Source organism: Bison bison, unplaced genomic scaffold, assembly GCF_000754665.1.
Source record: "Bison bison bison isolate TAMUID 2011002044 unplaced genomic scaffold, Bison_UMD1.0 scf7180017864089, whole genome shotgun sequence".
Lineage (NCBI taxonomy): Eukaryota > Metazoa > Chordata > Mammalia > Artiodactyla > Bovidae > Bison > Bison bison.
This window is the reverse complement of record NW_011494661.1, coordinates 1,377,223-1,390,683: the sequence shown is the minus strand read 5'-3', so window position 1 is coordinate 1,390,683 and position 13,461 is coordinate 1,377,223. Positions and strand designations below refer to the sequence as shown.

The following is a 13,461-nucleotide window of genomic DNA, read 5'->3' as shown; positions in this document are numbered from 1 at the left end:
AGTCACTGATAAGGCTTCCCTGGTGGTTCAGTGGTAAAGAATCTGCCAGCAATGCAGGAGACCTGGGTTCCATCCCTGGGTTGGGAAGATGCCCTGGAGAAGGAAATAGCAAATCACTCCAGTATTCTTGCCTAGGAAATCCTATGGACAGAGGAGTCTGGCCAGGCTACAGCACATGCACTACTGAAAGACTTTGTTTCTTTCAAGTGACTGTTGAAATGCGCTGCCTTGAGGGGTTAGGTGGAGGTGTTGAAGGTAATTCTCAGGTTTCTGATTGGGACAAATGTACAGCTGTTCACTGAAGTAAAGAGCTGAAGGTAAGGAAAGACTTGGGAGTTCAAATTGAGACACTGAGTTTGAATGGATGAAAAAGGAGAAAAGACTTTGTCAATGTGGTCTTTGAAACATATTATGGGTTGGGGGTCCGGGGTGGAATGGAAACCACTTTATTTATTCTTTGGCGCGGGCAAAACCTAAACCATTTACTATCTTGTTTTGCACAGAAAGTTTGTTGACCCCTAAATCTATGGGATATTCAGAGACTGTCTAAAAAATATATATATATATATATGAAGATTTCAGCTTAAGAAGCTATAATCTTAAGAAAAATGAAGACAAAAGTATAAAGATTTAGATCTACTCCAGGAAATCTATAAACTTAAAAAATCACAGAATACTGTTATGAAAAATTATCCAACAGTTGGAATAAAGACAGTGTAGCATGACCTCCCAGTATCATACTGGGGCATTGTGTCACAAGCCCACCCAAGGACTACTTAATTACCCATATGAAGTTGCTCAGTCGTGTCCGACTCTTTGCGACCCCATGGACTGTAGCCTACCAGTTTCCACCATCCATCGGATTTTCCAAGCAAGAATACTGGAGTGGGTTGCCGTTTCCTTAATTACCCATAGAAGTGTACATTTGTTTTTAATCTTGCTATTTAGATAGTGTTGGAGAGATGTGAATCATCTCCAGTGGAAATATCCAGTGGAAAAATAACCTCAAGTTTTTTATTGCCCTGTAGAACATCAACCAATCTTATATCTAGTAATCATGGCCTAACACTCTTCTTTAAATGCCTATCAATACCCAGCTCTTCATGATGCATTACACATGAGTGAGGGGGAAACCCCTTCACTGAAGCGTTAATATATCTTAGTTGTGTTTATTCAAGTATATTTTTAACTTTTAAAATATTTATTTGGTTGTGCCTGGTAATAGCTGTGGCATGTAGGATCTAGTTCCTTGACCAGGGACTGAACCCAGGCCACCTGCATTGGGAATACAGAGTCTTAGCCACTGGACCACCAGGGAAGTCCCATGTTAACTTTTAAAAAATCATATTTTAACAATATGTGTGGCATGATTTTTTAAAATTATGCATGTAGATACATACATGCAGGTGTATGAAGTTACATCAAGGGACTCAAAAGATGCCCACTCACCAAACTGTTGAAGGGGTTACTTCTGTGGGGGGAGGGGTGTGGAGGAAGAGTCCTCTGTATGCTTGTGTGTCATGCATGTCTTTCTCAAGAACATACTCTACTTGGATAACTTTTTAAAATGGCATTGAGGTAGGAGACCTAACCAAAAAAAAAAAAAAAAAGTTCATCTGTATTCAAATGAAAACTAAAGTGTGAACAAGTATTTCAACAGTGTAAACACAGCGGGGGAACAGACATCACCCCTTCAATGTGTTAAGATGAGGTCTGAGGGTTTTGTGATTAATGACACTGGCCAGCAACCATGGTTGATGGGGTCAGGTTCTAACCTTACTCCTTCCAAAGGCAGGAGATTTCAGATCTTGGCCAGGCTCGGGACCGGACTTCTGGGGCAGTCAGGCAGGAGGAAATGGGGCTGGCCAAGTTCAAAATCAACTTTTTCTACTTTAGTTCCTGGGAGATTGCACGTCCCTCCACACCATTTTGGGCCAGTTTTCAGCCTTATTTTGTTGACAGTCCTGGAGGTCTCACAATTTTCTTTTCTTGGCTTCTGTTCTTGCCCATTCCACAGCCTTGGGTAGAACTGGATCTTAGTCTCAGTACCAAGTCCCTTACTGTCTGTGAAAACTTGAGCAGACAATCCCTCTCTGTGCCCCAGGTCTGTGTGTAAAATAGGCTTTGTGCCACCAATCCCAGCTTTCTCCTGGGACTCCTGGCAGAGTAGAGGCGATGGGTGTGAAGATGCTAAGCGTGGGAAGGTAGCAGAGGGGAGAGCTGGTCAGCATCATATGTTGGAAGAACATCTAGGAGAAGATGGAAAAGCCAGTTGCTCTTCAGGCCATGCCTGGGAGGTTGTGAGAAGGTCCCTTCCCTTACATCAGGAGTTGGAACAAGTACTTGTAGCTTGTCATCCAGCTCAGGCCTGCCCTCACCTGGTTAGATGGGATCACATCTGACCTCTCACACACCTAAGACATCCTGAGGATCTACATGCCCCTCCCCTTTTCTGGATCCCAGTTCTTCATCTGTGGAACGTGACCACACTACCTCCTGCGTGGACATGTTGCGGACTCAGTGAGAAGACTCACACCACAGCACAAACTGGGATGAGGAGCGCTGTCCCTTCCTCTGCACCATAGGGCCCCCTGCTCTGTACGTTTAGCCCGGCGCCCTCCACCAATTCAGAGCTGCCCTGGCCACCCATGAAACACCCCTGTACTGGCCGGAACCAGCTCACGTTCTAGAATCTTGTTCTCTACAATGTCCTTCTTATTCTAGAATCCCACGGCTATTCCAGACTGGGTGCTCTAGAACCGGAGGGATTGGCTGCTCTTCCTGGACAGTGTCCGCTGCTCAAGCTCTGCCACCCGCCTTGAGTCTGTACTCCTGCCATGATGCGCTGGCGGGACCGTGTGGCTGTGCTCTTCTTCCCACAAGGCATGATTCTCACCATGGCCGCGCTGATGCTCTTCTTCATACACCTGGCTGTCTTTGCCAGCGACGTGCACAACTTCTGGGTCACCTACCGCTACGACCGCATGAGCTTCCGCTACACCGTCGTCCTGATGGTAGGCTGGGGCGGGGGCTCGAGAGGTGGTCTGGGGAGGCCCAGGGGCTGATGGAAAACCCACTGTTGTGTCAGGGGCCACTTTCCCAAGGGATGGGGCCTACAGTTCTCCCAGGTGATCAGCATCTGCTGGGCCGCCATGGGGTCACTCTACGCGGAGATGACATATGACAAGTTTCTTCGCTGCTTTTCCCTGACCATCCTGAGTGAGTAGGGAAGGGAGGTGGACTTGGGGGGAGGAGGGAGCTTTGGAATGCAGAGACACAGCAAGGAGGGGGCAGGCAAGGCTGATGGGGGCTCTCTCCTCTGCCCAGTGCTCAACGGGGCCATGTTCTTCAACCGCCTGTCCCTGGAGTTTCTCGCCATCCAGTACCGGGAAGAGAGCCACTGAAGCCTGGGACCCAGGCTGAGAAGGGGGAAGGAAAAGGCTGCTTCGGGTGTTTTAATAAAGTCTATCATTTATTTCCACCTGTTGGCTCCTTTTGGTTGGCGGGAAGAATGGGGAGTGGGGGGAAGCTGCAGACCCAGGAGGAGCAGGTCAAATGCTTGATCCGCAGGGACCCCAGGCCTAGCCTGCAACCACTCTGGTGGACTTGACTTTGGGTCTGGGATCTTAGTGTCTCAGGCTTGAGAGAGAGGAACAGAGAAGGGCCCCCCCCAGACAGCCTCCCCTACCCACCTCCTCAGGCCCCCAGGTCCTAGGCTGGCCCAGCCATAGGCAAGGATTCAGGAGGGACCCACACGGATGTGAGGGTTCATGAGTGGGTCCAGGTTGGGGTCACTGTCAGCAGCAGCCCGGCCCAGGCGAGACATGAGGGCCAGCAGGGCCAGGAAGCCCAGCAGCCCCAGCAGCAGCAGCAGCCCCGCCCGCTGCAGCAGGGTCAGCGGCCGCTTACGGGACCCAGCCCGGCTCCTGGGGGGGTGAGGGGAAAGTCAGGTCAGGCCTTAGGACCCTGGTGGCCCTGTGGCTGGGAGAGGAGTGCCAGCCACGACCCTTGTCTTCTGGCCCCAGTGCCACCAGCCCTGAGCCTTGTTTCCTCAAATGTGCCGTGGGGGCAGAGGCGGGGCTCATCCCCGAGCCTGCCCGCTACAAGGATGATTGTGCAGCTCAAAGCAGCTGAGGTAACAGCTGTGTTCTGGAAGCCAGAATGTGTCAGGCATAAGGGGAGTCACAAAGACCGGGGAGGTGTCAGAGCGGGAAGGGGCCTCAAGAGCCTGAGTCTGAACCTCATATGCAGCAGGCGAGGAAAGAGCTGGAGAGGGGCAGACCCCAGCCCAGGCCTCCATGCAGGGCCCCAACACCAGGTCCCGTTATTACCCAGGATAGGCCTCCTTTATCATGAAACCGTCCCCCCAGGGCCTCTGGCTCTCACTTCCCCCACTCCCCGTTCCTAGCGTCCTGCCCCACATGACCCCGTGTACCTGAGCAGCTGGGCCAGCCACCCCAGGGCTGGCCGGCGCCGGTACTTGTCATCATCACAATCCCGGTGGAGGCCTGGTGCCCGCTCATCATCCCGCGTGTCATACACCTTCCTCGGGGCTGAGGCTGCAGGGGCAGAGCCACCGGCATCCACAGGCTCAGGAAACTGGGCCAGAGAGGGGTGGGGATGGGGGAGGGCAGGAGACCCTGGCCCTTTTCAGCCTGACAGAGCATCTTGGGATCATGGGGAGGTGATGTCTGATGGAACAGGAAGGGTTCTGTGGGTGGGTGGGTGGACTGCCGAGGTCCCTCCGCATACCCACCCCCCATTCTATCCCCCTCTGGCCTGGACAATTCCCCAGCTCACCGTGAGTCAGAGGCTCGGGATTGCCCATGTGGATCACCGTGTGCTGTTCAGGCCGGCTCGGGGAAGCAGGGGGCCGGGGGACTTGGCTGTAGAAGGCTGGGGCAGCAGAAGCGCTGGCTGTCTCTTCCTGTTCGGGGCTACCGCTGGCTATGGGCAGGAAGAGAGCGGTAAGCAGGGTGGGGAGGCAAGGACCCCATTAGCAGTGGAGGCTACCACTTACCATTAAAGCTGGACCAGTCAGAGAACTCAGACGTGTTGAGAGGTTCAGGCTCTGGGCTCACCAGCTCGTCAATCTGGAGGAAAGAACTGATGTCACCAGTCTGCCCGGTGCTGTCCCCACCCACCCCTCTGGCCCAGGTGGGACCCAGGGCAGAAAGATTCTCACCAGAGGAAGACCCAGTCCTGCCCGGGCCCAGTTGACCGTGGCCAGCTTCTCTCTCAGCGCAGAGGCCACAGGGCCAGCCAGGTTGGTTGGAGGGAAGATGGGGCCACTGCAGCTGGGGCACTGGTAGCCAGCAGGTGCTGTGTTTCGGGGGAGCTGAGCAGCACGCTCATTGAGGCAGGCCCAGTGGAACAGATCTTAGAGCCCACAAAGTAGTGGAGGAGAGACATGAGGAAGACTCTTAGGACCCCTAGTCCACTAGCCCACTGCAGAGATATCTGCACACATATGTGTAAGCCCAGGGCTTACACAACCTCCTTCCCAGGTTGATTATATCAGTGTACCTTAAGACTTTGGTCTTCCTGGCCACCACTGTCTGACTAAGACAAGGCAGATGCTACCAGGCTGCCCAGCCCCTAGGGGCTCAGGGTAGGTGGGAAGAATATGCCACCTAACCTCTCCGGGAGTCCTCTCTGGACCTGCACTCATCACAAACTCACTGGGCTAAAAGCTCAAAAGGTTACTAGACATATACACAGGCACCTGTATGCGTGTACATATCCATCGGCACAAATGTACACGTTTATATACATGTAGTCAAACACAAGTGCCATCCCCTATATCCACACTTATGGGCACATTAACTCTCACATACACTCAAGTATGCTAACACCCAAGCATTCACACCCAGGAATTCTGCAAGCCCACAACACGCTCATATGTTCCTGTACAACACTGACCCATTCACTCACCCACAGTACTAACGAACACACTAACAGGTAAAGACACAACGCACATTTAACACATGCATATATAAACACACACTCACAGTGAGAAACACATATGTTAAGCTCACTCTTTTACACTAGTTCCTTCAAAAAGTGGAGCTAAGGCTCTTACAGCAGAGTCGGGTCAAGACCATGACACATGCCTCTGCTGACTTCTTTTAACTGACGTCACTGTGGGAAATTCAATTCCTCTCTGTGTAATGTTGGAATTAGAAATGGATCCTGAATGTCTGAGAGCCCCATGCTTTCAGCTCACTACAGGTACAGCCAGCTACTGCTCACAGCCACAACCACACCTGAGAGATTGGCAGGGAGGAAGCTAGGAGCTTAGTTTTTAGGGAAAAACACTAAGGCCTAGAAAGGGAAAGTGACTTGCCTGAGCTCACACAGCAAGTAAGTTACCTAGTGGGACCAGAATCTGAGTTCCAGCCTCCCAAGCTTGAAGGTCTCACTGTCCTGCTGCTTGGGGAGCCGCTGGAAACCAGTCACACTGGTCTTGTCCAGATCCCCACCCCCAAGGTGCCCAGGCCTCACCATAACAGATGAGGCGGGTTGTCTCCCGAGCAGCCAGGGGTATGTTACACAGGCGGCAATTGGGGTTGTAATCGCTATCTTGGAGCCACTGCAGGTAGGACTGGACGATGCACTGAAGTGGGAGAAGGGGGTCACAACTGGAGCCAGGGCTCCACAGCCCATCTCCCCAAGGCCCAGGTGCCTCTTTTTCTGTCATCACAGAGGAGATTCATTCTTTTGTTTGACCAATCAATAAACATTCATTGAGCACATATGTGCCAGACTCTGTCTTAAGCACTGGGGATACAACAGTGAACAAAATAAACTAAGTCCCTGCCCTTGCGGAGCTTCCATTCTAGGGCCGGATCTTTCATAAATTTGGAGGAAAGTCAGTACGGCTTGCCCACCTAGCGCCCTGCTCAGTCTCTACTCTGAACACCCACCTTGGCGTGATTGGCTACCAGGCAGTGCTCGCAGACGTTGACCCGGTGTTCGAAGCAGAACAGGTTGGTCACCTTCCTCTTGGGGCACTTGCAAAGTCCCATAGTCGACCCTGAGGAAAGCGGCACAGTTGGCAGGGAGCCAGGTTCTGCTGACCTCTACACATTTACCAGCCCAGTTTGTTTCCACTTATTAACTTCCCTAGACACCGCTCGTATCCGCCCCAACACCAAACTCCTGCCCACCTTCCCTCTACATTCTGGGCCACGGCCCCTGCATAAATCCCGCCTCCTGAGACACCCGCATTCGTCCCGCATCCCATCCTTGGGCAGGCCCCTCCATCAGTCTCTCCGATACCACCGGCCCCGCCCCCAGAGGTCCCTCCTGAGCCCCACCCCCTCCATGCCCCGCCCCCACCTTCTCCACAGACCCCACTCTCTGTGTTACTAATCGGCTGCGGCACCGGTCCTCACGAGCGCGAGCGCCGGTCCGAAGCGCGGAAGGTCAGACCGCGTTCAGCCAAGCTCTCGCCCAGCTCTCTTCAGCTCACAACGCTCCGATTATCCCTCGGCTGCCACGTCTCTTCCGGGTGCGGCGCGCGCTGATGACGTGAGAGCGACAGTGACCCCTCCCCTGTAGACGCTAGACATGGAGGAGGGTGGAAAAAGGAGAGATCGAAGCTCGCGGACCTCCCCCGTACATCACTTCCGCTTCCTCCCGGGCAAGGCGGGTAATTCGAACGTTTACCTTTCGGGTTGGCGCGCGCTCTGGTGGCGGCACCTGCGGCAGAGGGGATAGAGACCAAAGCTAGACATGTCCGAGAGACGAACCCGGTCCGGAGGGGCCGTCCAGTGCCCCGGTGAGCGGAGGGGGCGCGCGGGAAAGGGGGTTAAGCCGTTTGAGGGACGCAGTTCGGTGAGGAACGCCACCCCACCCCCCGCCCTCGAAGGCTCTCTCGTCTCCTGGCCAGGAAGGCGCCCCCAAAGGGCCTGTTTGGGAATCTTCTCTCTCTTTCTTCAGAACCTGTTGTCTAGACTCTGAGGCCGAGTCCTCCCCTACCTCCTAAATTTTTCTGATTGCAGGACCCAGCGCCCCAACTCCCACTCGGTCTCTGCGGAGGTCCCAGCGGAAATCAGGCTCTGATCTCCCAAACACCCTTGCGGAAGTCTGTCCTAAGGTGAGCCTCAGGTTCCTCCTGCTCTGGAAGCCTCTGGGCTAATAGAGACCTCATGTTCACTCCTCTTCTCCAGGCGCCTCAGGAGGCTCCAGTCAGAAAGCCCATCGTCTTGAAGAAGATCGTGGCCCATACTGTAGAGGTGAGGGCTGAGAGAGGACTTGTAGGTGGAGAGCCAGGATCGGGAGTCGGCTGTGTGATCAACTCGTCTCCACAGATCCCATCCATTAACTCTCCTCGAAGAAGCCCCCGGGTAAGTTCATTTTCATTTCTTAGTTAAGGGGAATCCAGGACAGACACTCTAGAGCTGGGGCGGGATATAATGGCTGCTCATGTCTCGTGGCTCCGCTGGTAAAGAATCCGCCTGCAATGCGGGAGACCTGGGTTCAATTCGTGGGTTGGGAAGATCCCCTGGCAAAGGGAAAGGCTACCCACTCCAGTATTCTGGCCTGAAGAATTCCATGGACTGTACAGTCCATGGAGTCACGAAGAGTTGGACACAACTGAGCAACTTTCACTTACTCACTCATGTCTGCCCAGGGAGTTGTTTTTGCTGTATTTTGAAACAATTTGCCTTTGGACACCTGCATATGTTGCCAGGCTTGCTTACTTCTTACACACTTGGTGCGTTTAATGCCCTGGTATTCTCTACCATTTTCCTTTTAAAGTTGAGCTGGGTCTTACTACTCTTTTTTCTTTTTAGCCTCTTTTTCTCAGTAACTTATAATGTCTTGAACTGTTTTAGCCGAAGTTATTGTTAAAGGTGTCTCATTCACAGAAGATCTGTACATGAAGATATAATGAATGAGAAATGTTACCTGCCTTTGAGTAGCTCACGAGGCTTGTAGTCAACTGGGGAGAAAAACAAGTGATAACACAGTATGCTGAGGACTGTAATAAAGAAAGTAGTAGATGCTGTAAAGATACCTAACCCAGACCAGGTAGCTCAGGGAACGTTTCACAGAGGTGTTTGAACTGAGTCTTTGAAGACAAGTTAGCAGTGTTCCAGGCGAAGGAAGCTGTGCTTGTAGACGCCTGGAGTCCACAAGGAAATGCGCAAAGTTTCAGGAACAGCACTTCTGGTGTGTCTGCAGTAGACCTTGTCAGGAGAGGGAGTGTGCTGAGCCGGAGCAGATCCTGATGAACTTGGACTTCATCCTTCGTTTTGTGGGCAGCTTTGGAGAGTCTCAAGGTAGTGACTGAGGCAGCCTTGGGTGTTATAGAAAGATCCTTCTTGGGTCTGGTTGGAGAATGGGTTGGAGAAAGCCTTCTGGGGACTCCAAGACCAAGTAGAAGGACATCAGAGGAGTCCTAAAGTGAGACATTGGGTGCATGAAGTAAGGTAAAAGCAGAGCGTTGCTGGAGTACTGCTGGAGAGCCCCATCACACAGGACTCAGCTCAAAGGATACCTCCTCCTGGAAGCCTTCCCGATAGGCCTCATGAATAGCCAAGAGTACTTTGTTTGTCTTGAGGGCAGGCTTCTGTCTCCCTGACGGTGGCCATTCTTATTGGTTGAATGATAGATTCATGAGATATTGGACCAAAAAAATGTGCAAGGACTTGGATGGCTGTAGGGACTGACAGAGTGGTAGTCTGGGTGACCCTCCTTTTGTTCAGCGTCCCTTTTACTAAGACTGATGGGATAGATTCCCCAGAGCCTAGAGCCAGGAAATGTCTCATGATAACGTAATTTTTTTTTTTTTTTTTTTTTTAACGTAATTCTTTTAAACCACAAGGGTCACTAAATTTGTCCTGTTTCTCACCTTAGTTATCAGAAAGATCAGTGTCAAGTTTTGTGAAAGTCAGTTGAGTCTTTATGTATTGAACACCTACTCCATGCAGGGCTCTGCTGAAGGTGCTGGGCGTAGGCCAGGTCAACCAGACAGGTGAAGACACCTGCTCACGTGTGACATGCACATTCTAGCTGAGGTCTCAGCCAACCAGCAAACAGTCAAAATCAGGTAATGATCTCGCTGGCCAGGAAAGGGGTGACAGGCAGAGGTAAGGAGGGGCTGGCCTCCGTTCCATGGTAAAGGACCATCTCTCTGAGGAAGCAGCTCTAGAGCTGAGACTGGAATTATGAGAAACCAGTGTGTGAACATCTTAATACACATGTCAGATTAAGCATTTTCCTGTTCACAACCTTGCCATGGCTCCCTGGGCCTCCCCTTGAATAGTGGCCTGCAAAACATGCCCTAAAACACCCACGTTACCTCTCGAATCCCATCATCAGTTCCTCGGCTCACTCCCTCTCACTTCACCCTCTCTGCCCTTCTTGTTCCTTGACCCTGACTGGCACAGTTTCACCTCAGGACTTTGCACTTTCTGTTCTCTGCCTAGGACAGTTCTCTGGATGACTGACTCCTTTGCTTCCTTCAAGTGCTACCTGTATCTCGGTGAGGCCTACATTGACCTACACCTATCCCGTGCACCCCATGTACGCTCCATCCTGTTCTGTTTTTTTCCCAAGGTGCTTAGCACCTCTAACATGTGACACGATTCCCCCTGTGTCTTTTTTCCCACTAGAATGGAAGCCCTTTGGAAACAGGTGTGTATTCTTTGTTTTCTTCCCTGCTGTCTTCCCAGTGCCTGGCAGGTGACCAAAAAGGACTTAGTGACTGGATGGACATTTTAGATCCTTGGGCCTTTCTTGAAGTCAGTAACACAGTTAAATAACTGGGAGGCATTCTCTCTTCTGTCCTGCTACAGATCGCTTCTTTATTGGAGAAAGAAAACAACCCTCCTAGCAAGAAGCTTACTAAGGAGGACCTCTTCCAGACCTGCAGTGTCCCTGTCACCGCCCCCTCCACTCCTGTGCTATGCCCCGTGAGTGCTGAGTCCAACTCCTGGAAAGGAGACTTGGACGCCAGGGACTTGGAAATGTCAAAGAAGGTCAGGCGCTCGTACAGCCGCCTGGAGACTTTGGGCTCTGCGTCCACCTCCACCCCAGGCCGCCAGTCCTGCTTTGGCTTTGAGGGGCTGCTGGCAGCTGAAGACTTGGCTGGAGTCTCGCCAGTGGTGGATTCAAAGTTAGCTGAGGTCCCCAGGGTTTCTGTGAAGCCCTGGGCCCCAGACACAACTCTCCCTGGAATCTCCCCTCTGGTTGTGAAAGAGAAACGAAAGAAGAAGAAGGTGCCGGAGATCTTGGTGAGTGAGGGGCAGGGGTCTTCCTCTGCTACCACTCCAGACACACGGGGAGACACATCAGGACACGGGCAGGGCAGGGGCTCAGCCCTGGCTATTGTGGTGGAAAGGCAGTGCCTGCAGAGTATGGGTGGAGACGCACAGCTGACGTGCCCCCTTCGCCACTCACTTGCCCTCCATTTCTCTTCCCCCAGAAATCGGAGCTGGATGAATGGGCCGCGGCCATGAATGCTGAGTTTGAAGCCGCTGAGCGCTTTGATCTCCTGGTTGAATGAGATGAAGTGGGGGTGTCCCTGGCCAGACTCTGCCCTCCTCCTGTTGTACATAGTTCCCTCTCCTTGTGGAAAAGACGCTTGGGGTCCCCTGCCCTGGTCTTGTTCCCCACGCATGTGCTGTTGCTGCACGTGGGGCCTGTCCTCTGGGGTTTGGTGCAGCGGCGGCAGCCATCCGAGCTTCCAGAAGGGGGACCTCCCTGGCTCAGCATCGCATTGGTGTCCCGTCTGTCGTCAGTGACCTACCATCCTCTCCCCCCACCTCCCAGAGTATCCCAGCCAATTTCCAGTCAGGCCACAGACTAGGGAGCAGGCATCACTGGCCCAGCCAGAGGAGGTTAAAGGGCTGGGGGTCGGGGGGAGAGAGGGCACCTCTCTGCTCCTATGGGGAAGTGCCGCTCTTCTGCACCAGCCCACCGGAGACAGGTGCGGGGGCCATGGCCAGCCTCTGGCTTTCTCTACTGAGTCATCTCTGCTGGGGCTTGGTTCCCCTCCTTGAGCCCATCTAGGTAGTGAAGCTTGGGTTTCCTCTTAGATTCTGTAGATGGTCCGGGAGCACTGAACCCGTGGATTGGAGAAGTACTATCTGTGAGGAAGAATCTGGACCCTGGGCCTATAGAGTCTTTTTTGTAGGAGAGAGGGAGGCCTTGGTTGCGTCTCAGACGGTAAATGTCTACTACAAGGAAGCTGTATTTTATAGCTCTGTGTGTTGCTGCTGAGATGTTGGGTTAAATGCAGGCTGATGGAGCAACAGCTGCTTGAGGTGAAAAAGGTGTCTCGAGAAAACGTAGAACCTGAGGCTCAGGGATTCTGGGGCGATGCCTGCAGTGGCCCGGGAAGGGGCCCATGGCTGAAGGCGCCTGCTCTTGTTACTCATACCTGTTTTTTACAAAGTGTACAGTCTACTCAGCTCTAGAAGAAAAACTTTGGGGTTGTATGGTCCTGGTGACCTTAGTGTTTTGTAAAGTTCTAGGAAGCTTTCCTCACGTGCCAGAAAGGGGCCAGGTTGAGAGCAGCTTTAACTTTCAGCTTCCTTAGCGTCCTCTCACACGAGGACCCTGCCTGAGGTAGGTACTAGGAGTTGAGCTCGGGGGAGGAAGGGGTCATCTCATTGTCTCTGGTGAGCCGCATGCCCCCTCCCTTGTTTCTCTTTTCTCAATATTGGTAAAAGGTGAGCTTGCAATGGCTGCCCAACCACAGCTTCTGCTGTAGCCCAGGCCACTGTACCTTTTGATGATTATGGATTCATGGAAGTAGAAGCTAAGAGGAGTGCAGAGGGGCTAGTGGATAGCAGAGGACATCAGGGAAGATGAGTGTTTGCTTGGTTAGGGTCCCTTAAATGGCACAGGCCTGGTGGGTATCAATTAAGCTCTGCAAGGCTGAGGAGCCCTAGGCTACCTGTCCGGTGCTTCATGCTTTGTCACGCAAGCCCCTTTGCCAGGGTGAACCCAGACGCCCTTGAACTGGACTGTACCTGGAGAGTTGTCCTCGCTGACTGGCAGGACAACTCCTGGGAAATGTCTTTGTCCTGAAAGCCGGAAGTCACCAGATGATGTTCAGTTGATGTTGTTACTACAGACTTTTCTCTGTCCCTGAAAAACTAAGAATAGAGTTGAACAGAAAACTGGGACTTCTTTTCAAAATTAAAACAAACAAAAAAAGTTTCTGCCTGTTCATAGACTCTTTTCTTTTGTTGGCTCAAAGCAGAGCTGAGGGTGTGGGACCCAGGAAACCATGCTTTCTTTGGGCTGCTTGTCTGTTTTTAAGGGGGACTGCCAGCCTGGCTTCCAGTAGCCCTGTGGTAGATCACTCCCACCCCCAGGTCTGTGTTTTCTGTCCAGTCACTCCTCCAAGAAGGGGAGCCCCATACCCTCATGTCCCAGCAGGAAAGAAGTCGGGCTGGGGTGAGGCTGCTAAGAGCTCCACTCTTAGCACCTGGGCACCAA

The 13,461-nt window shown here is 52.5% G+C and overlaps 3 protein-coding genes across 9 annotated transcripts; 2 read left to right on the top strand and 1 right to left on the bottom strand.

Moving 5' to 3' along the window:
* Window positions 1–140: 140 nt before the first annotated feature.
* Window positions 141–3,481, top strand: TMEM262 (transmembrane protein 262). 3 transcript variants are annotated; one of them, XM_010838034.1, is made up of 4 exons: window positions 141–317; window positions 2,725–3,014; window positions 3,120–3,219; window positions 3,328–3,481. In XM_010838034.1, the coding sequence occupies exons 2-4, from the start codon at window positions 2,838–2,840 to the stop codon at window positions 3,402–3,404; spliced, it is 354 nt and encodes a 117-aa protein (XP_010836336.1). In that variant the 5' UTR covers window positions 141–317; window positions 2,725–2,837; the 3' UTR covers window positions 3,405–3,481. The 3 variants fall into 3 exon arrangements, with proteins under 3 accessions (XP_010836336.1, XP_010836337.1, XP_010836334.1); XM_010838035.1 differs by lacking the exon at window positions 141–317 and adding an exon at window positions 1,445–2,598; XM_010838032.1 differs by lacking the exon at window positions 141–317 and having other exon boundaries at window positions 1,445–3,014.
* On the bottom strand, window positions 3,450–7,556 carry ZFPL1 (zinc finger protein-like 1). Of its 4 annotated transcripts, none has more exons than XM_010838036.1 (8): window positions 7,355–7,555; window positions 6,927–7,036; window positions 6,505–6,616; window positions 5,186–5,379; window positions 5,021–5,093; window positions 4,801–4,947; window positions 4,436–4,559; window positions 3,450–3,926 (listed from the first exon to the last, which is right to left on the bottom strand). In XM_010838036.1, the coding sequence occupies exons 2-8, from the start codon at window positions 7,026–7,028 to the stop codon at window positions 3,740–3,742; spliced, it is 939 nt and encodes a 312-aa protein (XP_010836338.1). In that variant the 5' UTR covers window positions 7,029–7,036; window positions 7,355–7,555; the 3' UTR covers window positions 3,450–3,739. The 4 variants fall into 4 exon arrangements, with proteins under 4 accessions (XP_010836338.1, XP_010836339.1, XP_010836340.1 ...); XM_010838037.1 differs by having other exon boundaries at window positions 3,455–3,926; window positions 7,342–7,556; XM_010838038.1 differs by lacking the exon at window positions 7,355–7,555 and adding an exon at window positions 7,170–7,310 and having other exon boundaries at window positions 3,455–3,926.
* Window positions 7,557–7,567: 11 nt separating this feature from the next.
* Window positions 7,568–13,177, top strand: LOC104987209 (sororin-like). Of its 2 annotated transcripts, none has more exons than XM_010838028.1 (5): window positions 7,568–7,654; window positions 8,007–8,101; window positions 8,175–8,351; window positions 10,809–11,246; window positions 11,438–13,177. In XM_010838028.1, the coding sequence occupies exons 1-5, from the start codon at window positions 7,573–7,575 to the stop codon at window positions 11,516–11,518; spliced, it is 873 nt and encodes a 290-aa protein (XP_010836330.1). In that variant the 5' UTR covers window positions 7,568–7,572; the 3' UTR covers window positions 11,519–13,177. The 2 variants fall into 2 exon arrangements, with proteins under 2 accessions (XP_010836330.1, XP_010836331.1); XM_010838029.1 differs by having other exon boundaries at window positions 7,653–7,783.
* The last annotated feature ends 284 nt before the right edge of the window (window positions 13,178–13,461 follow it).